We start from the raw sequence: 22,744 nt of genomic DNA, 5'->3' as shown, positions 1-22,744 counted from the left end.
GGTCCCAGTAGTAATGGGGACAATAAATGGAGACAGGGAACATTTTTGCTTGGAATTTTTCCCATACAGAAAAATATTGTGCTGTTTGTGATAGCCACATATTTAAAATTAACTTCTGCTCTTCACCAAGTGGCAAATATTAATTTACTATCAGGTCCTAATGGGAACAATACACTGGTTCTATTCTGCACCACATTGATTGCTCTGCACATCAGTCGTCTACTGTGCATTACAAAATCAGTAGAAAACAGTCCTCTAAAAAAGGAAGGAGTTTATGCAGATGAATGAAAACATGGAAGCTGAGAAAATCTTACTGCTGTCAAAAAGACTGAGGTTATGTACTGTATTTAATAAATAAAATACTGTTTTATAGACCAGGCATACAACTAAACATTTTTTGAACATTTCATTTGCAGCAATCTTATTATTTTTTAAAAAAAGCTTTTTATCCCATTGTGATAAGTATTTTAGATATATGGAGCACATAGAAATTGTAATGAGATCCTGCTAAAAGCAGAGGTAAGAGTTTTTAAATTATATGTTCAGAAAATACCGAAAACATTTAAAGAATCCACAAAAGGCATTATCTTATTGCAGTAGATGTTAAAATAAACAAATAAATAATCCCACTATTCTGACATTAACCTCTTGCCACTGGATGGTGTCAGAGAACTGTAAACAGAATCCAAACACAGGCTATGGAAATAACCTGCCCTGCACAGAAATGGAGAAATGGTGAAAATTCATAAAACTGAAGGCTATGGGGATTCTGTTGTCATTGTTTGTTTGTTTGCTTCGTGTTATTTGTTTTTGTTTTTTGTTTTTTAACTTGTCTCCTATTAGGAGAATGCCATTTTGATAAGAGAAAAGTTTTTGTTTTATTTTTGTTTGTTTGTTTGTTTTTTTCCTTCTGACAAGTATTACTATCAATGACACTCCAAAGAAAAACAGGAAAGCTGTAATTTTATCAGCATATGCTGTCAGGCTTTATATTTTAAATGTTCTCCTTTGGAAATCTGGGTTCTGAAACAAGCCTCTCTGTTTGTGTACATTGGATGTGTCACATTTACACCTCTTTTGCCTTGAAATCTCTGCTGTAACTAGCAAAGCAAATCTATTCAACTCATTACCTAAAAATCCTTGAAATCCTTGTAATAAATTTTATATGCAAGCATGTTTCTATAAATTGTAAATTCTACCAGCACACACTGTAACAAATGAGTCAAGCAGACTGCATAGGTCAAATGAAAACCAACAAAAAATCCATTCCCAATAATACTCGGACAGGATTTTGGTGATGTTCATTATTCACCTGCATTGTCACAGCCATAAGGAACAGGCTGCATCACCTGTTCACCATCATATCTTAACTTTTCGCAAAGTTTATTTAAATATTTTCCTTTGCTTCATGTTTACATCCTAGAGTGGGAGAGACTCCATAGCTCATTTACACGTGTGCTGAATGTTTAAATTCAGAATGCTGGAAGGGATGGGTAAAAAAGTCTGACCTTGCAATACCCCATTCTTCACTCTTGATAAGCAATTTGGGATAATAAAATCAGACATTCATACTAAACTATATTTGTGCTGACAAGCCAATGAGAGCAAGATACAAAAACAGAAGCAAAATTTCACTTGTGTATGGAAGAGTTCTGAAAAAAATGAAATCATTAGATGCTGAAGAACCCAGAAGGTCATGAATCACATGGCTAAATATAAGACAACATTTCTAAATATAAGGCAACATTCTGTATTCAGACATTTGAATAGAAAACAGTTTGCTTCTAACTGTGTTTCAACATATTAAGTAGTTCTAAATCCTCCCAATTCTTCTTGTCCTGTGAACCAGAGAAACAAAGAATTCATTTGCAGAGAGAGAGAGAGAAGAAAATTTCCAACATAGGAGGAGGACATCTAATTCACAATTCTTTTTTATTCTTTCCTATTTTCATCTAACGCTGAGCAATGTTAATTCAAAACAAGCTTTGGCTTCCATTCAGCACTGCTAGTTAGCTCTCGCAAAACTTAATTGAAATACATTACATTTTAAAGGAAAAAAAAAATCCTGCATAAAAACAGCAGAAGTGAATTTTCGACATCTGTAGAAGATAAAATTTGGAATATGTAGTTTCTCCATTTGTCCATAAGCCTTTCAAACAACAATAATCCTGTGTCTCAGCTGCTGAGTTCTTTACTGATAAGGCAAGTAAATACATGTAATTATAAAGTTACCATTTTCAAAGAGGAGAGTAATCCTTTCTTTATCCACTGGTAAAACAGCTTGTAATTATTATACAACTGAGAACAAAGATTTGTCCACAGAATCCTGCTAAATCAAGGCAGATTTGACTGATTAAAACTCTAGTCATTGAGACGTGTAATACAGTACAGACTCTTTGCCTGAATGCAAAGTGCAGGTCACCAATCTTTTAGATTTATGGGAACAATCATGAACCTTCCATTAGAAGAACGGAAATCCAAATAAGTGCCTGTCCCTTTTTCTTCTTTTGAAGTGTAAAATGTTATCAGCAATGTTTTAAAAAAGTCTTAGGTAGTCTTTATTTCTTCCACAGTACTCATTATTAATTCAAAATCATTACATATTTGGATAACCTAGTAGAAGTTCAAAGAAGAACAAGGAAGATGATTAAGGATCCAGAGGGATTGATTTCCGAGGAAAGATTAAAAGAACCAAATAGATATATTGCTTGGTCGGGTGATTAAAGAGGCAGAGAAGGCAGGAGCTACAAGCTAACAGTTTCTAAGTACAACATCTGAAGGCTGTAAACATCAGAGGTCATCGTTTAGAATGAATTAACAGGTAACACCAGGACTAACAGAAGGAATTAAAATTATCTCCGTTATCTGCTGAATCACCAGCAAGTCTAGGAAAAGCATCATCACAAACCTAACAAGGAGCATGATATCTTGGGAAGTGGTCAAAGATGGTCAAGCATCAGAAGATGCTTGTGGTAAGACTTTGTGTTTGACTTTCTGAAGATTTAGCTCTGACCTCTGTGCAGAAGCAGCACGTGGCTCTCATAAAGGTCACCGGCAGAAGGGGAATGGGCACTAGGCAGTCGCCTCCATGAGGCTTCATGCAGCCCTGAGCCAGAAGCTCTCCCGCTCCATGCCTCTTTCAGGCAAACCCAAGGTGCAGTAGCTAACACAACTGGGACTTTGCTAAATCAGCCTGGAGACTGCTTTGCCTCTTGCAATCCCAGAAGTCACCAAAAAGTAAATAAAAAAAATCACCCTTGCTTGTATACGATCGTGGAAGATGCACCAGAGAAAGACCAAAGGCAGACGCAGAGGATTGCAGTTTAAAAAAAGCCAGTTGAGTCTCCTGTTTCTCTTATATTGTTTTCAACAATTGCATTAGAAAAAACTTTGAGCTATCAGGTTTAGAAGGAGAACTAATGACTTTTCCAATATCTTCACTTATAAAATGACAGCTATAATAGACAGTTACTCTGCACTTTTGATAAACTTTTACCAGCTAAAAGAGACAGGAAAAGTTTTTTTTCTTTTTGCTGTGACAAAAAGCTAAGCAACATTGCCTAGAGCTGATAAACAATGAGATTTTATATTGTAAAACTTCCCTGCTGGTAGCCAGCATCCATCAGTCTCTCCTTCACCCGTACCGAACTGTGCAGTTAGTCTCTTACGGTGTTCAGCGGTGCTTCATCACCCAAAGAAAATCTTCGCCATTGGTTTTTAAAATCCATTTTATTTAAATTTTCCTGTGCTTACTACAGCAAAAGGCTACCCATGATAAACCAAGAATATTTTTATGCCCTCTTAAAATTATTTGAGCCTTGCAGGGAAATGCACCGTGGATCTTTGACAGCACTGAACTGCACGTCAGGCTGTGCTACGTGTCTGTCTTCATCAGGAAAGGCCACAGAAGCAACCCCTAAACAAAGGGCCTCATGGTGAGCCTGCCTTGAAACCTTATTTTTTGAGTAAGAGAGTCTGGGGTATTCAGAACCCGTTTTTGTTTTTGTTTTTTTTTTTCCCCAAACCTCTTTTAGTCTGAAAAAACACTATTGTTTAGTATCTCTAGTCCTTAAAACGATGCAGTTCCTCCATTCACCACCAGTGCAGGGTGACAGGGTATTTTACACCTTTTACCCATTTGGTGGCAGAAGAATCTGCCTTCCTCCTTCAGGACACGTTTCAGAAATGACAGACAGAACGCTCTGCACACTGCCGTTGTAGTAAGGAATGGAAGAGGAGCCAGTAACCACCAAGGAGCAATCTTCCTCTCCTCTGTATTTCTCTTTTGTTTCCAATTTAACAATGCTGGATGTCCTCTAAAATTATTCCACACCATTAACAAATCCTCTGTTTTTAATGGATTTTAGCTGGATACTTAGATACTTAGATACTTGGGCAGAAGAATGCATTACAGTAAGTTCTCTCAGAAATACCATTTCGAAACTTTTTCTTTTAATTATATTGAAGTAAATTTAAGAAAACTCTTTGTTGCTACAGGTTTAGCAATAATAGAATTGCATTCACTAAAAATCACATGAAAAAGAAATACCTTCCAGTGAATAGAAACTTGCATCAAAATCATTTCTATTTGCATTGCAAATGTTACAAGCAAAACTGTAATGCTTTCACTGCAAAATTACATCACTTCAAATACCACCTGGGACCAGGGATGCAGAAATATGCAAAGAAAGAGTTTATTGTCTTCAAGTCATTACGGATAAGGAATTGAGCACATTTGTATTGTGCTGTACTAGCCTATTTTGAGCTTAGAGACCACCAAAAGCCAAAAGGGATTACTGTGCACCTGAGGGAAGATTTCGTCAGGAACCACCAGCACTCACCTTCCAGTCTGACCACCAGAGGCACTTTCAGCTCAAGCTCTCGGCAGGCTTTGGTAATACCATTGGCAATAATGGCACAGTTCACGATACCACCAAAAATGTTTACAAGTATTGCTTCAACCTGTAGGGAAGAAACAGAGTGAGAATTTTTTAATATATTTTTACCTAACATAGGTAAGATATGCAAAGCAGAGTAAAAACTTCCCTCTGTTAGACAAGGCGTCATTTACAGACTGCTCGAAGCTTCACATCTAGGGCTTGGAGAACTTGATTCTGACTGCACTGCTTCTGTAACACGCAGCAGTGATTAACTGCCTTGGTCGAAACTAGAATGGCAATTTATGTCATAAAAAAATTACACAGAAAAGCAGAATTTCTACTTTTTAGTAAAAATAAAAACAGATTAAACAATCCACATTTTAGATTTTTTTTTTCTTTTCATGTATTGAATCTTCAGAGGCTGGAGCTCAGAAAACACTGTCTGGATGTGTGTGCACACGCAATGAAGTGTTCATGTACACTTCACAAAACAATTTGGATGCTTGCTTTATCATAAGCACTGCAAAGGAAACAGTAATATAGTTGCCTTGACTCGATAAAGAGGAGTAAAATTAATTAACTCTAATTAATAAGGAGAGGCATGTAATGAAGAGCATTCATTAATACAGATTAATTGATAACAACCTCGAAAAACTGTTATTCATCAGTTTATCGAAACTCGAATTCCTGCATCCAATTCACAACTAAATTATATCTCACAGGATACAAGACTGGGTCCTCAGCTCGAAAGGATCTCTTGATTTCTGTGAAATCAAATACAGTGACAGTAAAATCTAGCAATAACAGCAGGTAAACACCTTTGTGTTGTTATTGAATCCTTACCTAGGAAGAAGCTACCAGTGGTGAAACCTTACAAGGCCCCTTCTCTGCCTTGCTTCAACTACCTGGGCACATGCAAACATTCTCAGAGTTAGGAGGTAAAAACACAAAAAGGGAAAATAGAGCGGTTCAAACCCTCATGCCATTAACCCTTACGGTAGGGAGATACCCATGCAAAGTGCTTTGATGTTAAAATGGGCTAGTGATGCACTCCAGCAGCAGGAGAAGCCCAGACACTGCTTTGCCCTTTCTAATACACGCTCCTAATTCAGGGACATTGCACCAGGCACGTGACAGATCAACTTAACCAAGGGTGTTTACATTATTAGAGATAAGGAGGAGGATTTTATGCTCAGTACAGATATTTTAATTCCTAATGCAGACATTCTCATTTAAGGATCTGCTTTTCAGCTTTCAAGCTGAATTCTAATCAGGTCCTCTAATCCATTGGCAGCAAAAGGAAAAAAATGTCGAAGGAAATTAGATGCAGCTTGGATAATTGATGTTTGTATGCTTGGCTTTAATAAAAATACACTGTTAAATTAGAGAGGAGTCTAAAAGGATTCAATCAATAAGAAACTGAATCAGGTACAGAATTCAATCTTGGGTTTTATTGTAATCTTCCAAATAAGCCAACAGATCAGCCCAAATGATGCTGAGATTCACCTTAAACTCCTCGGAAATTCATGAACATTGTTTATATATGCTTCTGCAGCCTCACTGGATCTTGCATTTCTAGTTCAAAGAACTTTAACATTCAGACCCAGCAGATGGATGAAAAGGTTTTCAGTATTTCATGTGCACAGAGAATGCATGATTTCTGTGTCATTCAAGTCTGTAAGAAAAATAAACCTCCCATTGTGTATCAGAACTCTTACGCATTGGCATTCTCGGTATCTAATGCATATGGAACATGAATTTACATTAAGAGGACAAACAGCTGAGTACAGGACAGGTTACTTGGTAGTATTTCTCTAATTACTATTTCTACCCAGTACTATGTACCTTATAAAATTACTTTATTTCAGCAACATTATTAAGGAAATTCAAGTATATCCACAGGTTGGGCTCTTTCCATCCACCAAAGCAACTGACAGATGTGAAATCACCCTCAAAAGTACTTGCAATTGATTATGGACTCCTCTGGAGAAATAAGGGAACCCACAATAGCATTAAGACATCACTATCAGTGGTGGTAACAACCCGCAGTCTGCCCAGTCCAAGCACCAGGGCTGGAAAATGAGAGTGATGGAAACTTTACGCAGATCTGTTTCTATATAAAATCATTATTGCCTTATTAATAACAATTTTAATTTGCAGCAACTTATTTTTTGTTAAAGTAAGCATTAGCAAGGTTTGACAAAGCTTGCAATTCTACCTGGCACCAAAAAGAATAAAAAAGTACCCCAAATAAACGTATTTCTGTATTAATTGAAGTAATTGTGCTAAGAGATTGCTGTTAGACTTGTTGTGCATCACTGACATAATCCATGAGGCTGCCAGTTGCAAGCAATTAAGGGTATTGCAGGTGCAGCAGAACAGCTTCACATACCTGCCTGCACTCAAAAAAATGCATTTACTGTAGTTTATTATTATTATTTTAAAATGTTCCTAGGCCTTAACAAAATGCACAATGACATCAGGTCACTGTACACTTCAGGATGACTCCCGGCAGCACCTATAAAGCACTCTACCTTTCCTAAAGCCCATTTAGAAATCTATACGCAGGCCGTCTCGCTGTCTGCAGCTCTGCACTCGTCTGCTGAACATCCTTCTGCACTAACACCACACATCTATATGCAAACATAGAGAGGCCAAAACCTCGACACTTACAAATTGTTCTTGCTCTTTCATTTTCCACCTCTGTTACCGCCACAAAACAACAAGAACAGACGTCGGAGAGCAACACACTGCAGCGCTGAGTGATGGCAGAAGTTTCATACCTGGTCAAACTCTGAATCTCACATAAAACACCAATCCCAACACAACTGCAAACTAACCCGAGATCTGATAATTGCTTTAAGACAGTCTAAGCATGAGCAGCCACCAAAGAGGGCATCCTCGCACCTCCCCTGTGCTCGGAGTAGCATCCGTGATGGATGCCCACCAAGCCCACAGCCAGACAACACCAGCCATGAGGCGAGACAGAGCCCTTGACTGCTGTTAGGGCCTGGGATGGAGTGGGAATAACCTTCCCTGTTAACACAGGCTCATGTCAGCTTATGCCAGTTGTGAAATCTTTTCCTCAGCTGTTACTTTTCAGGATCAGAATAGGCATGCAAAAAACGTGTGGGCAAAACATCAGCTGTCCTACCCCCAAATCACCAAGACCATGATTGTACAGCTCAGGTCTCTTCTGAATATTACTGAAAATGTATATTGGAACGTAAGTTGTTGGTTTTTAAAATGTATTTTACCATAAAACAAAATATTTCATGATGTCCAGCAGAAATAGCTCAAAAGCGTAATTATTCCAATATTCAAATCCCCTAAAACCAAATTTCTGTTAGTGTACTTTTTATGAGAATGTCTCTCAAAAAAACACAAATCATCATCTAAACTGATGACAGCATGAAAGGTTTGCAACAGTTTTCCACTTATTAGCAGTGTCAGACACAAGTCTTAGTGACTTGGTATGCATCTTTTTCCTTTATATGCACACAGAGATACATGAATACCAGGAACTATAAATATTATTATAAAATCACCAATATAATCTGACCCTGCTGTAAATTGTTGCTCTGAAGCTCAATCCATTTATTTTAGTTGAAAAGAAGCTATTCAGTAACTGTCAGTAAAATCACATCTGCAGCAAATTAAAAGCTACACCAGGAAATCACTTGCTTACAGTTTGCTTTGACTGAAATCTGAAAAAAACACCTTTACATCTCAAGCTAACTAAATTCAGGTTTTGACCACTCCCAACTCTTTCATCAGCTAAAAACGTACCCGGACATATGAAACAGCCTACATTTGTCAAGATCTCTTCTCCTGGATGGCACGGGTCACATCTACGTTGAAGCAGTTGCTTCGCATGCTACAGTTGGCTAACGTGCTCTTGCCTAGAGGCTCCTAGTGCTCTCTGAGGTTAAAACATGCATCATATCTCCCAGTCCTTCTAGTCAGCAGGGTCTAATTTTATGTCCTCAAAAAATAAATTTATTTATTTTTTAACCAAACTAATCCGTGAAGTTGCCAGAAAACAAAAAAGAAAAGCAAGCCTGCAGCATACTATCAGGCAATAGTGAGAGAAATAAAACAAAGCCATGGATAAAGTGGGACATGTACTTCTTCATTTTCAATCTAATAAGGTGCACTTAATCCTTCTTATTTTTCCACTGGCGTTTATTATTCATTTATTCACACCTTACTGCATTTGTGTCAATGTGAGAGAAGCAGATTACCTGCAACTTTCAATACCACGCAACAAAAACCAGATGCCGTAAATTCGCATCCTTACTCCACCCTCCTGCTCCAACTGATAAGTCAGACAAACATTTTTAAATGTCCCTGTATTACTATAAATTGGACTGCAGGTCAAATATAACTTTTTCTTATCCAGTTTTTAAATCTTACTGTAATCCACTAGCTTTTTATATAAGGCAACATTTATGGTTCATTTGCAAATAAAGATTAAATCTATTGTATTGGAGCAGGAGAAAGAGCCACAAATACAGAAACAATTGCTTAAAATCTCCACTAGAGGACAGTGCAACTCAATGTGGAAAGGGAATATAAAAATCCCCCTTGAGAGAAGAGCAGGGTTATTTTTTTTTTCTGCTTAAAGTCAAACCATCTTATTTTACTTTATAAAACGAGAAGCAAAATAATATTTTGCATCTTTGGGATGGAACTTTCAAAGTCTGGAGGTGATAAAATTAAGAAGGATGAGTCATCTAGAAGCAATGCAAGAATGCTTGCAGTCAAAAAATATTAATACCATGCAATTTTGAATGTTTTTGACTATTTTAAAATGGGCCAGGGTTTAAAATTTATTAGTAATGTGCCATAGTATCACAGCAGGACAGGAACTCTGATGAATCCCCGAAACAAAATTCAGACATTCTTTCAAGTAGGGACGGAAGGCTGGTTGACAGGTAGGAAAAGCACATTAAGTATTTTCTCCAATGCTATTTTTTGGCTTCTATTTGAGAGGTTCCTGAGGAACCTAAGTCTCTCTGAGAGTGAATGCCTGGTTTCTGCTACACCCAGTTGTTGTATGTTATGCCCTTTTCTTGCACAGCTGGTGAGATGGCAGCCTCTGGCCTGCACACCAGTACAGCACTGGAGGAAGCCCTTTTAGTAATGCAACTCCTTTGGTGACACAGTAAAAATCCCAAACACCACATTTCTGAAAAATCAGAATTTTTCAACCTCAGCTTCTGAGGCACTAAAATAGCCTACAGTCTTGAGATTTTGCTGTTTATTGCAAATTCAGGATCTAGAACAGGACACAATTGCATTGGCTTTTGCTGGTTTGAAAATCATTCAGCAATGATACTCTGCCAATAAACCAGATCGTGTTTGTGGCCCCTTGATGGGGTGAGAAAAACATTCAGGTAAGCAGGGGAGGGCTCTGACACCAAAAACAGCTCAGGATGGACCACCAGGGACACCTCAGTCCTTACAGGAGTAAGGAAAAGAGGGAAAGAAAAATGTTGAGGCCACGAAGTACTATTCTAAACTGTATTTGAGAATCAAAACAACAGCTTTTAGCACTGTTTTGGGGATGGAATGCACCTCTCAGTTCCTAAAACAATTGAATTTTTGGTGCCAATATAAGGGGATAAGTTTTCTATGAGATCATGGGTACAAGGAATAAAAGAGCATAAATTAAATTTGTTCTGACTATCATTTAAATATGCGAGCTTCAAGGAGATCAAGCCCCTGGATAAGCCGATCAGAATGCAGATCAAAATAAGATGGAGGAATGAGGACTACTTACACAACTGCATATTGCAAGAGCAAAACAACACACACGATCAGTTTTTCTGTATAGGATGAGGGTGCAGTATTTCAGATTTCATTTAAATTTCTGTTTGTGCACCCAGAATCCAGCACAGTTGCATGTTTAGGTATGATTTGGGGGATTTCATGGAAGCAAAAACGAGATGTGCACATGCCACCCATCTCACAGGTGTATTTGGTAAGCACTGGTTGTTAAATACTTTGGGAATTTATGTTATTTGACTGCACCATATAATAGGTTATAAATACCCTCCAAATCCACTTACCTAAAATGGGTTTATACAATAGCATGACTGTAAAAGGTTTATTCAAATTGATCCATTATTTACTGAATTTTGCCTCTGCACTTAAAATTTAGATTCTCAGAGAAACTATACTATGTGCTACCTTTAAAGTCCTTAATGTCTTAAGTTCAAATTACATTTCTGATAAACAATAATCAACCTTCTGAAAAAAAAAAAAAAAAAAAAAAAAAAAGGAATATTCCTGGAAAGAGCGTACCTGGAGAACATGGATGGATAAAAACGGAACTCATACAATACTCAAACCCTAGGATGGGTACTGTCAGATGAATTATTTTAAGTGCAAATTACACTGTTCAGTGCATTTTAGTGGTACAGAAACTTAGCAAGTTACCCAAGCTAATACAGTTAAATGATACAATCACGAATATCCCTAAAAAAAACCCACTTGACTAAATAGACCTGTTGATTTGATGGTTAGTTCAAGTATTTATTTTTAATTCAAAGGCCAGTTAAAAATGCACATGATATATTTGGGAAGACCTTAAGTGTACCTTCTCTCTATCTGGTTGGCAATTGATTTGACTTTCATTAATATGTGAATGAAGTTTGAGGAATACCAGTATAATTTCTAAACAAAGTACAACACTTCAACAAGTCATTTTAAAACTTTTTCTAAAACTGTTTTAATACAAGAAAAATTATAATCTTTAAAGTAGTCCTAGGGTTTCTTTGTTTATGGAACTTGGGAACTCACTTTACGTGAAGATCTCATCTTCTGTTTGAAGAAGAAACAGAAATTCAGGAGCTGGATTTTAAGAGGGACTCCACATGTCAAAACACTCACACCATAAGACTTCTCACCACCCCTGCTATTTACTTTTTCCATCACTGGGCGTTCAGCTCTACATCTTCTTTTTAGGTAAGGGACAGTCCTAAATGCTACTTTTCAAACCACTACAGCAAGGGATTTATTTCCTGAAACCAATACCCATCGAAACCATCTTTATTCCCCCTATTTAAAAATACCCTTCAAGACAGAAATACTATATTTACCTGGAGTATCAAAACACTAAGCAATCGTATCCATCTCAAGGGAGAAAACAGATGAAGAACAACATCTCTTCTGCTCTAGGAAGACTTGGGATCTTCCTAGTTTGTCACCTGAGAAACATCTCTGACATCTATTCCCCATGCAGAAGAAAATTAAATGCTACAGAAACTGCTATCTAGGTCACACTGTTTTTCTTAGTGAGACAATACGAACTTTTAGAAAGGAATTCTGTAATTCCAGAAGCTTAATTAAAGTATAAAAATGCCTTGTCATGGGTACTGAACTGCATATACACATCTGAAATCTCCAAATAATTAGAAACCGTTCTTTTATGGTAACATGGTAGTCATCAAAAACCTGAATTACTGTGCTCATTAGGTTCTGAATTACTACCACATAAAAATCAGCTAACTATTAACACATAAGTAAAATCAAAACTGAAATAATAAAACTAAGAAGGGTACAAAGAAGGGTAGCAGATACTGAACAAGCTTTGTATACAGAACAAACAAACTAGGGCTTTCCATCTTAGAAGAAGGAAAGCTGAAGGAGGTTATATAGGAGAGATTGTGAGTAGCAAGAGGAAAAGGAATAGGGTGCAATCACTTAGTGCCTGCCTCCAGGTAATTTCTTTGCCCAGCCCTCAGTTCCTGTAACGCCAGAGATGGGGGAAAAATAAAGGGGCACTTATTACTGTCATTTTTAAATACAGCATATAGTTATTGTGTGAAACTGACTGCCACGGGTTATCGTGTATATCAAAAGCTTACATGAGTCCAGAATATAGTTATAGATTTGTGGAAGAAAAGCCAGAGGCTGGTAAATACAAGGATATCAAAGATTACTAGAAAGCAGGGGGAACATATCAGAAGTACCCTCACAGGCTTGTCCTTTTCTTACACTCTTCTCTGGGAACCTGTTTTTGGCTGCCATTGGAGACAGAAGGCTGGATCAAGACAGATCCAAGTCTTGGTCAATGCAGTTACACTCTTTCATTAAGAAGAAACAGATACCCATCATTTCTTTATTATACCTATGCAACCCCTGTCTGAATTAAATCACGAAACAGTTAATACTTGAGTCACTTCTCCTTCATCAGCTTCCCTGATTACAGTACTGACTCATCTCCGCAGTTACCATGTAATATTGTTCAAGTATGTGGCATTGGACAGGCGATCAGAATAGGTGATTTTGATTACATTTTTTTTTTTAATTTTAATACTATTGAATTCCTTGTTCTTTCCTATCCTTATGTGGATAGGGCTCCAATCAGAAAATGGGAACTGAAATTCAGGTGTATCATTTTGTCCACATGGAGAACAAATTTCAGAATAGCTTACGTACGCCCCTCTCTTGCTTCATCAAACTTTCTCATTATGCAACTGGCACTCAGAGGGAAAAGAGCAAGTTCCCTGGGACATACCAAGCCCCAGATAGAAGACAGCGTAAGCAGAATTAGGGACAATTTCCTCCTACCTTGTTGAACAGCCTCCCAACCAACAGGAAAAGTTTGGCAGACTACTTCTTATAACCTCCAACCTCCCCAGTTGGCACCAACAGTAGCCAACTATCAGGACTTGCTACCACCTAAAGGTTACTGAGAAAATTTGTCCCAGAAAAGTCTCTTTGGAAAACTGGCCTCTCTGGCAGAGAGGCTGAGAACAGTGCTGCTGAAAGATGGATGATGAACCTTACTGTTTGCAAGGTTCAGATAAAGTAATTTAAACTAAAAAAAAAAAAAGTGACAGTTTAAAAATTAATGGCCAGTAATAACATCCTTGCAAATAGGATGCTAAGCTAAGATCTGTATTATTATGAAATGGGATGACTCAGGAGCTGACAAAGTGGTTCTACATCCTTTTTGGATTGTCTTGCTACTTGCAAAATCATAAAATGCAACTTCTTTTTTTCCTTATAACAACGGGGGGAAAAATGGCCTGACTCTTTGATAAGTACAAATCAGTGATGCTACTTTATTCCCCATAATAATCTAACCTCTCATGTTTATTTTTGGTAAACTTTTCCACGTTTTCTGTATTCAGACAAGGAATCAGCTTCAGAGAAATAATTAATCGATAATGATCTACCAGACACTTTTCACAAATTTATCAAAGCATCTTATAATAAAAACAGTCAAATGTCTTAACCACAACCCCGAAGTGATATAATCAGCGAATCTGAACTGTGAAAGAAGTTATAGAGCTACATTAAGAAACAGATGGAGTGAGCATAAAATAATCACAGATAAGCCAGCATAAAAGAATTTAACTTTAGAGTAATCAAGGTTGAGACGTTCAAGGCAGTCATGGGGAGTCATACACATTAAAATTAACAGGAGACCCATGTAAATCAACCTACTTATATTTCAGTGAGGTTCAACACATGAAATTGTAGGTGTCTCATTTAACAATATTGCTCTCCTTGACAAGAGGTTTTGCAGTATGGTCAAGGAAAACCTATCTAGGAGAGCCTGTCTCAGTTTTCTAAACTATCAAAAATATCCAGATACCTGTTAACTTCAATTGAAAATAGAAAATCTTTTGAGGACTTAAATTCTCACATTTAATAGCCAAAAAAAAAAAAAAAAAAAAAAAGTCTGAATGAGCCTCAAATGCATGCAGCCCTAACACCTGAAAGCATGATCAAAACAAACAAATGCTCAGCAAATAAAAACTGCCCATCTATTACACAGCCAACAGCTGTCATTTGGCTTCTGTAACAAACTTCTAAATTCAGATTTTCTGCAGCGATCAATACTGTAAGATATTGGCAACATAACAGTGGTTCCTTGGTGCAGGAATCCAAAGAGGGAAAAAAAAAAAACAACAAAACAAAACCAAACAACTCCCAAACTGTTTTAGAATCTTAGTCTGCTGCAAAAAACAATCAATCATAATTTTAAATACTAAGTGAACAGTTAAGTCCAGAACTCTCTCGTAGTGTTTGGTTTCAAAATCAGATAAACAAGCATATGCAAAGCAGATTTCTTATTCTACAAACTGGTAGCATAAAAGTGAAATTACAGGTTTATGACCCTCTTGTGGCCACTTTTTGTATTTCTTTGCTGAACAGTACATGGAAAGGAGAAGTTTCCCCTTATCAGGGAATCATTTTCGTCACCTAACACCTTGTTTGCAGACATACATATAGCCTAGAACCTATCACTATTTGGGCAAAGCTGTACAAGAAATGCAAATTCAAAGTCTCTGTTTCAAAGATAACAGTATAAATGGTTACAAGCAAGGAAATTAATGCAGGCAGAAACAATTTAATGCATGCATTGGTTGTAGTTTTTGTTAATCACTTTTTAAGTACTTAAGCACAGTAGTGGCTAAAGAGAATTCAAAAGAGAGATTACATAAAAATGTTTCCAAGTGGGTGTTTCACGCTGAGCCGCAGTCTGCCTTGGCAGCGCTGATTAATCACGGAAGCCTTGCCTTCACTTTCAAAGTCCTTAATGGTCCACCACAATCCCATCCCCACCCTCTCCTTTCAGGCATCAAAAAGGTGGCTTCCTGCCTCATTCTGTACTGCCAGCTGATGGCAGCCTCTGGCTAAGCTCAGTCAGTCAATCTAATGCGTTTTCTCATGCTGACTTTCATGTCTAAGGGAAGCTTTCCATTAAGATTCCCCAATGCCATTCCACTGACTCCTTTTAGTCATGACATCCTCAACCTTGAAAAAAACCTCAATGCTTGACAAAGGTAAGGCTACTTACTACTGGCAAGCTGAAATCTCTGTGATTGCAGCTCTCCATCTCCGTTTTCCATCTTGGACCATGCTGGAACCTTAGGGTATAGGCTCCTGTAATGGCTATAATCCAATTAAAGCAGGAATGGAAGGACAGGAGCAAGACCTCGCCTTTCCACCTCATAGGGCTTAGCTGTAATGCAAAATCATCTCCTAAAACTGTGAGCTTCTTGAGTTAGAGACTTGGATTTTATTCTGTGTTGATACACTGTCTGGCACAATGGGGTCCCGGTCCATCAAGAGCCAGTGTAGAAGAAGAAATACCAGAAGTAACGACGACAGCAATGGCACTGTACTGCAACAGCAACGAACCTAATCCAGCAGCTGTGACATGGAGGTAGTTCAACAGAGAACTGACGTACTGGCCCTGAAAGCCAATCCACATGCATTTCAAGCAATTGTCTTCTAATTCACTCTAGTTGCCATTTTAGTGATACAATTCACCTCCACAAAAGTAACGCTGAATAAACGTGGTTACCTGCAGCCAGCATCACAGCAGTGTGCGGATGTACTCTCACCAGTACTGGCCCTAAATACAGACAGATTGCAGCTCTGGGAAGCAAGACGATGAGGCATGCTCAGAAGATCTTATCCATGTCCTTTGAAAGGGACAAGAACTCACTGGTTCTCAGTGATTTTGGCACAAAAGCTGGATGAACTGCAAACCTTTCCAACAAATCCTTTTTCTAAAAGGAGCTGGTCTTCTGGGTGGAAAATTTTGCAAATTATCAGTTCTATGAGACGCTACTCTGAAGTATCGTGCTATGTTTGGTCTTTAGGGCACCAACACATAGTTGAAAATGAGAAGAACTGCTTCTTTGATTCATTATTTGATAAGGCCATTTATCAATTAAGTGGGGCCGCACTCTAAAAAACCCAAGCTGAGCACTTCCCAAAAGCCAAGAAACCCTGCAGGACCCTCAGCAGCTCTTACCTCAGTGACACCTTAGAGTGTTTGCAAACAGCAGACAAGAGGATTCTGGTTTACTTCAGCCTAATTAAAACGTTTTAAAAGAATCTAATTACAATATGCCAAAACACACAAATGTAAGGATCTTTCCTACAGAGAATTAGTGATGAATTGAATATTTTTTTTTAATCAAACTGTTGGCAAGCGGTGTGGGTTTCTTGTTTGTAAACAACCATACTAATGCTAAACATATTTATTCTCAACTTGACACGAAATACAGCTCTGTAATTAATCATTTCCCTATCTAATTCAGACAAAATAAAGCCCCAAACTTGTACCCCTCTCTTACTATGTAATAGTCAGTTACACGCAAATGAATAATTATCTGAATTATCAACTATCTACAGATGCACAGCTCTTTTCAGCCCAGACAATGGCACACCCCTGATGCATGCTGGTAATCCCTCACACATTCACTTATTCTTTGTTTTAAGTGAGGAAAAACTCCTTACATATTAAATAAACTCAATCACGGACTATTTAAACTATTGTTTCAGGTTATCTATTAATTGCAGGCTTCCCTATCTATATTCATTGCTAAGATGCCAGCAGTCTTATTAATTGAAAAATGCCTGCTTGAGTGGGTAAAAAGTCAAAGGCCAAGGGTTAAGACTAATTCTGTAAAAATACAGTAACATTTAAGCTGTGAGAAGTTGTCATTGGAATTAACTACTTGAAATCCTGTCTTATTTTGACAGCACAAAGGCTGAGTTTCAAGGAAAAAAAATATTCATTAGAGTTCATTTAATTTCACAGGCTTACATAATTTGCAAGAATAATTTGCTTTTCATACCAACAGATGTTTAGATCTGAAAGACTGTATGACTATACTTCCTGTAAAATGGTATTTTCATCTTCTGAAATGCAACAATTAGGAGTCAATATGAAGACAGAACTATGTTGCTTATATAAAAAGATTAAATTATTTGAAGGAATGTTATATCAATCCCAAATAGACCAGAAATGTGATATGCTACTTGAATATGATTTTGAATATAATGGCAGAATTTGCATGTGTTTTTTTTTTTCTCCACTTACATAGAAAAAATAGATTTACAAGATCTTTAGAAGCTCACTGCATTGAAATAGAATAAAGCTAACATGCAGGCATACTGTGCAAGTGACATCTTTGGCAGTCAAAAACTTCTGCTGCTGATAAAAATACAAACAAAAACCACAACACAACTAAAGACACAAAAGAACTCACCACATGCAAAGACTTAGACTAGAATAACATGGTGCCACTTCTTTCCAACACTTTTTCATTATGTTTAACCCTTGAACTAACAAAATGCCATTTATTTATTTTTTTTGTTTGTTTTTTGTTTTTTTTTTTTAAAGACTTAACACAAGCTTTCTTTGGAAGTCTAACTTAGAAGCCAACTACTTTGTTTAGATACCTGTAACTCACCTCTAAACTAGTAACTCACCTGTAAACGAGTTTTCAGTGGTGTGATGGAAAGACGAGTAAGAAAGGAAGAGAAACAATTTAACTTCATAATCCATGAAGCCAACTGAATGATTCTTGAACAACAACAGATGATAATACATTCATTATCAAAGTTTCACTTTGTCGTTTGTCTTCACTGACTGCAGCTGACAGATACACTCATTTATAATCCTTTGCCAGTCAGACTGCGAAACTCTTTAGAATTAGTCCCTCAACTCAAGCCTATGAATTCAATTCTTTCCACAAATGACTGGGCAACATTTCAAAATTTTGCTTCAAGACACCCAAAAAGCCCTGCATCTGACTGAGCAGAAAAACAAAAAACATGCTATTCCATATATTGCTGGAATGATGATTCTTTTCAGAATTACAGAAAATCTGGATGAATATTTTTAGAAGTATCGAAAGGAAGACATGAAGAAAAATTCTTTGCCTTACAGACTCTTGAGCAGTTCTAATTTTGATCCAAATTAGAAGCTTATCTAAATTTCTTAGATCTTTCAATAAATTGAAACAAAACAAAAATTGTTATTAGACCTGGTTCACTGGCTATTCTTCCATTTCATTTAAATACCATACTGTTCATAACCATGAAGAAAACTGTTCTCCTTTCTAAAGTTACATACAAACTCTCTTCTTCGTTCCAAAGCCAAAAAGTGTATCACAGTTGAAACTGAATAAAGAAAAATATATAATTTACAGAAATAAATCCACAAATTAATTAAAGACAAGGTAAATAGTACAGTGATTACTGTATCACTTTTTTCCTTTGGTCTGGTCATAAAGAAGGAGATTGTTCAAAAAATCCTCCATGAGCACATGATCAAAGCTATCTCAGAAATGGGAGGATTACCAATGGCAACTCTAGGTAACACATTGCTGCAATCAAAATTGATGCAAATCAGAAATAAGAAGCACTGAAACAGTATGAAAGGTCCTTGCTGAGACAATCAGTACATGTCTCTCATAAATACTCAAATAATTTCCATTTGCATCTGTCATCATGTCTCGATTTTTCAACTATTCAGATGACAAATCCAAACATTTGATTAACAATGTACTGAGAGGCTTTAAGCCTCAGAATTAAAGAATGAACAAAATGTGTCAGCAAGTTACAGCTACTCATGCATTATTATTAAAATAAACAAGCATTTATAAAGCTTGCTTTGCAAGAGATTATAAAAGTAGTAACTTGATGTGAAAGAAGCAGCAGTATTGAGGATCTAAATGAAGTCACGTAGGATTCAGAAAAAAAAAGTTTCAGAATAAAAGGGTCAGTGTATATTTAACAGAACACTAGCAGTGAATGGTTTGAGGTTTCAAGATATGTATAAATTCTTTAGAAAGGTGAGGAGTCATATAGCCAATGGTTTAAAGGGAGAAAATGAATTGGGGACAGTCAACAAAAAAATAGAGGGAACAATAATAAAGCAACAACAAAATGATTCAATTTACCAGTTCCTGCCCTCTTATCTGTGAATATATTTTTCTGCTCAAGTAGAGCAGCAAAATTGTTCTACTTGGCAGCGTTTTATTTATCCTGTCAAAAAAGAACACTTGCTCAAAGTCCGAATAACTGAGTTTGTGTAACAAAGCATCTAAATATTTGTGCAAAATTCTTAATTTTTCATGTAAGTTTTAAATACTTAATGAAGCAGAGATTAGGAACAATCAGATGCAGAACCATTTTGCAACAGTTTCAAATGTAAACAGGTGTGCTACGTCACAGAGCAATCGACATAGCTATATTTGTCTTTCATTAATCCCTATGCGATGAATTCATTTACTTGTTCACATAGAGAACATTTTTTTTAGTCACCATATCAGAAGAATATGCAGAGAATATACAAAGCAATTTAAAATAAGTCTTTTGCTATTGAAATTATAATTTCAGACTGACCTTTACAAATACATTTAACCACATCAAGCATGTGAATTTTATTTTAGAAAAGCCAAAAGAAGTTTTGGTAAATTAAAAAAAAAATACTTCAAAAGTCTGCCTAACATTTTTAGGTTTGTAATTGCCTCACGTAGGGTTTCCTTTAGCTCCTAACAGGAGAAAAGTTATCTGTTAAAGGTTACTATCAGAGCTATAATGACTAGCAGAGACGACAATTCTGACCCAAAGTGGTAACACTCATCTCTGGTGTTTACTGCTTCTTTATCTTTTCCTTGAAGGACAAGCTAGTTTGGATACAACAGCTCACCGTCTTGGTGTATCAAAGGAGGCTTATTCAAGCAAATTGCCAAGGTAAAACCAAGGATGTGACATATCACTGTCACCAGGATGCTTGCATTCTTAGTCTAAGCAGTTATGACTCCAAATGGCCATTGTTTTTTGCACCTATTTAGAAGGAGCACTCATTCAATGTCATCGTCTCAGTTATTTTCTGGCCCAGACCTCAACTTCCCATAAAATTTCCTTTCCTGCAAAACAACTGTGGTCCAGTTAATCACCATTATAGCCTGCCTCTATTATTACCTGCTAGGTTTTGATTACTAGCACCTCAGCAAATTCAATATCACTGATTTCCACTTATGGCTACAGCTGTGATGACGACTTCTAGAAAACAGTGGAACTGATAGAAAATGCTGAAGCAGTTCTACACTGAGAGCTCACTGCTTTCCCCTTGATATAAAATTCATGCAGAAGTTACAAAGCCACCTTTGAAATCACTTTTTTTTTTTTTTTTTTTTAAACCAATGATATCCCATATTCCAATACTGTGGAAATGCAACCCTCCTTTATGCCTCGCATCTATTATTTGACAAATGAAATTCACAAACACATCTAATGGGAGAGCTGTGAATGCTCCCAGTGAATAATGGTTCACATGAAGGCACCTAAATTCTTTCAAGCATTTTGCAGCTGAATGACTACGAACCTACTTGGTGCCAGCCTAATGTTGGCTCATCCATACGTCAAAAATAAGCATGGAATCAGTTAAACACTGCACACACCTGGGAGCGTTGGGACTCGGATACAAAACCTCAAAGAAACAAGAACCTTTCTATTGATTTCTGGATAGCTCTTTTGGTTTTCCAATTATGAAAAAGCTACAGGTAGTAGTTTCCTTCAGTATAACAAGATGCTGTAGTTGTCGCCTGCTTCTCATTAATTTTTCATTTCTACAAGCAAAAGTCTTTTCTGGGAGCACTCAGTGGCAGTACTAGTCTGTTCCATTCACTTTTCAACACCAGACATGTATTTATTCCTAAGCTTTCAATTTCATTGCATAGCTTGCTATGCAACTTGCACACATCAACCACAGCAGCAGACAGCTTTTCACCAAAAACTTGTAGCTTGACATATACCTTGTCTTGCCTTAGGCTTAAATTGATTAATTCATCTTTCACTTGTGGTAAAGTTTTCCATTTAAAATGTTTTAGTAGGAAGAGGCAGATTTTAAAAAATGAACCAGAAAGACAACTTTCAGCCTGTTTTTCATACTTTCAAATGTAATATTACACACTGCTGTTAACGAAGTTTTTAACTTAATTTTGCTGTTGCTACCTCCATGCTCTCTGGTTTCAGAAATTCCTTCCTGTGCAAGACTACTACAAAGCAATGGCTATTTCGATCATTTCTTTTCTTGAAGCTTCCTGATGACTGGAGAGTTGACTGAAATTCTCACTTTTTTTTACAAGACAATTGAGTTGGAGAAAGCAGATATAATAAAAAAAATCATTCTATTATATTTTTGAATGGAAGATTACAGAGTAAGTTTTACAGTATGATTACAGAGCAGACAAAAAATAGATAATACTTTAGAGAGCAACATACTACAATTGGAAGCACAACCTCTGAAAATTCAAGTGTGAAAAAATGGAGTCTCAAACAAAATTAGACAAGTTATGGATTTGTCAAGCTTACAGCTGTATGTGTGGGTATTTTCTTAAGTTCATACATGAATATTGAGAATTTCTTTTATAAAAGGTACATACTAATTCAACCACAGGACTTGAAACTCAAAGCAGGGATTTTTACTCTAGAGTTTGCAGGAAGTCAGACTAGATGATCTTAAAGGTCTTTCCTAATCTTCAAATCCGTATTTCAAGGAGCACATACAGATTTGGTTTTGTGTAACACCCAAGTATGTTAACATATTGAGTATATTACAAGTATTAATTTTGCCTTTACCCTTGAGTAAAAAGGGTAGATGGCATTTGGTTTTCCCCACATAAGCAGCTATGGGTATAGAACCAGCAGATACAAGGCTGCTCACCTACATTCATTCTGAAAGGCTGTACCACTTGAACTGTTGACCAACAATTTATTTATTTATTTTTAATTATTTAATTGAAGTGCTGAAGGTATCAAGGAAACTGAATTCAGAAACACTGAACTGAATCGCAGATCCCTGACATAATGCAGAAACCTTGATAACAACAACAATAACTGAAAGATTCTCAAGCAAGCAAAGGAAACCAGAGCTAGCGTTTCCCTGGGTATAGACTCAAAGTCATAGAAACAGAAACAACTAGGGCATCTTCTGTAATACCGATGCTGACAGTGCATCAAGAAGGAAACAAAAGAGGCTATGGTAATTTCAGGGTTCATTAGAAACACAGAGGGTGGGGAAGAAATCA

The 22,744-nt window shown here is 36.9% G+C and overlaps 1 protein-coding gene across 2 annotated transcripts in view; it reads right to left on the bottom strand.

The window, feature by feature from the left end:
- SUCLG2 (succinate-CoA ligase GDP-forming subunit beta) overlaps nt 1–22,744 on the bottom strand; it is a 112,686-nt gene that overhangs the window by 3,052 nt on the left and 86,890 nt on the right. For both annotated transcript variants that reach the window (XM_082768036.1, XM_082768035.1), the window contains one exon: nt 4,842–4,962. In XM_082768036.1, the coding sequence (XP_082624162.1) occupies nt 4,842–4,962 (121 nt within the window). The remainder of the gene's footprint in view (nt 1–4,841; nt 4,963–22,744) is intronic.

Source organism: Aythya marila, assembly GCF_965140915.1.
Source record: "Aythya marila genome assembly, chromosome: 10".
Taxonomy (NCBI): domain Eukaryota; kingdom Metazoa; phylum Chordata; class Aves; order Anseriformes; family Anatidae; genus Aythya; species Aythya marila.
The sequence above is the reverse complement of the archived record's forward strand: the minus strand, read 5'-3'. Positions and strand labels throughout refer to the sequence as shown.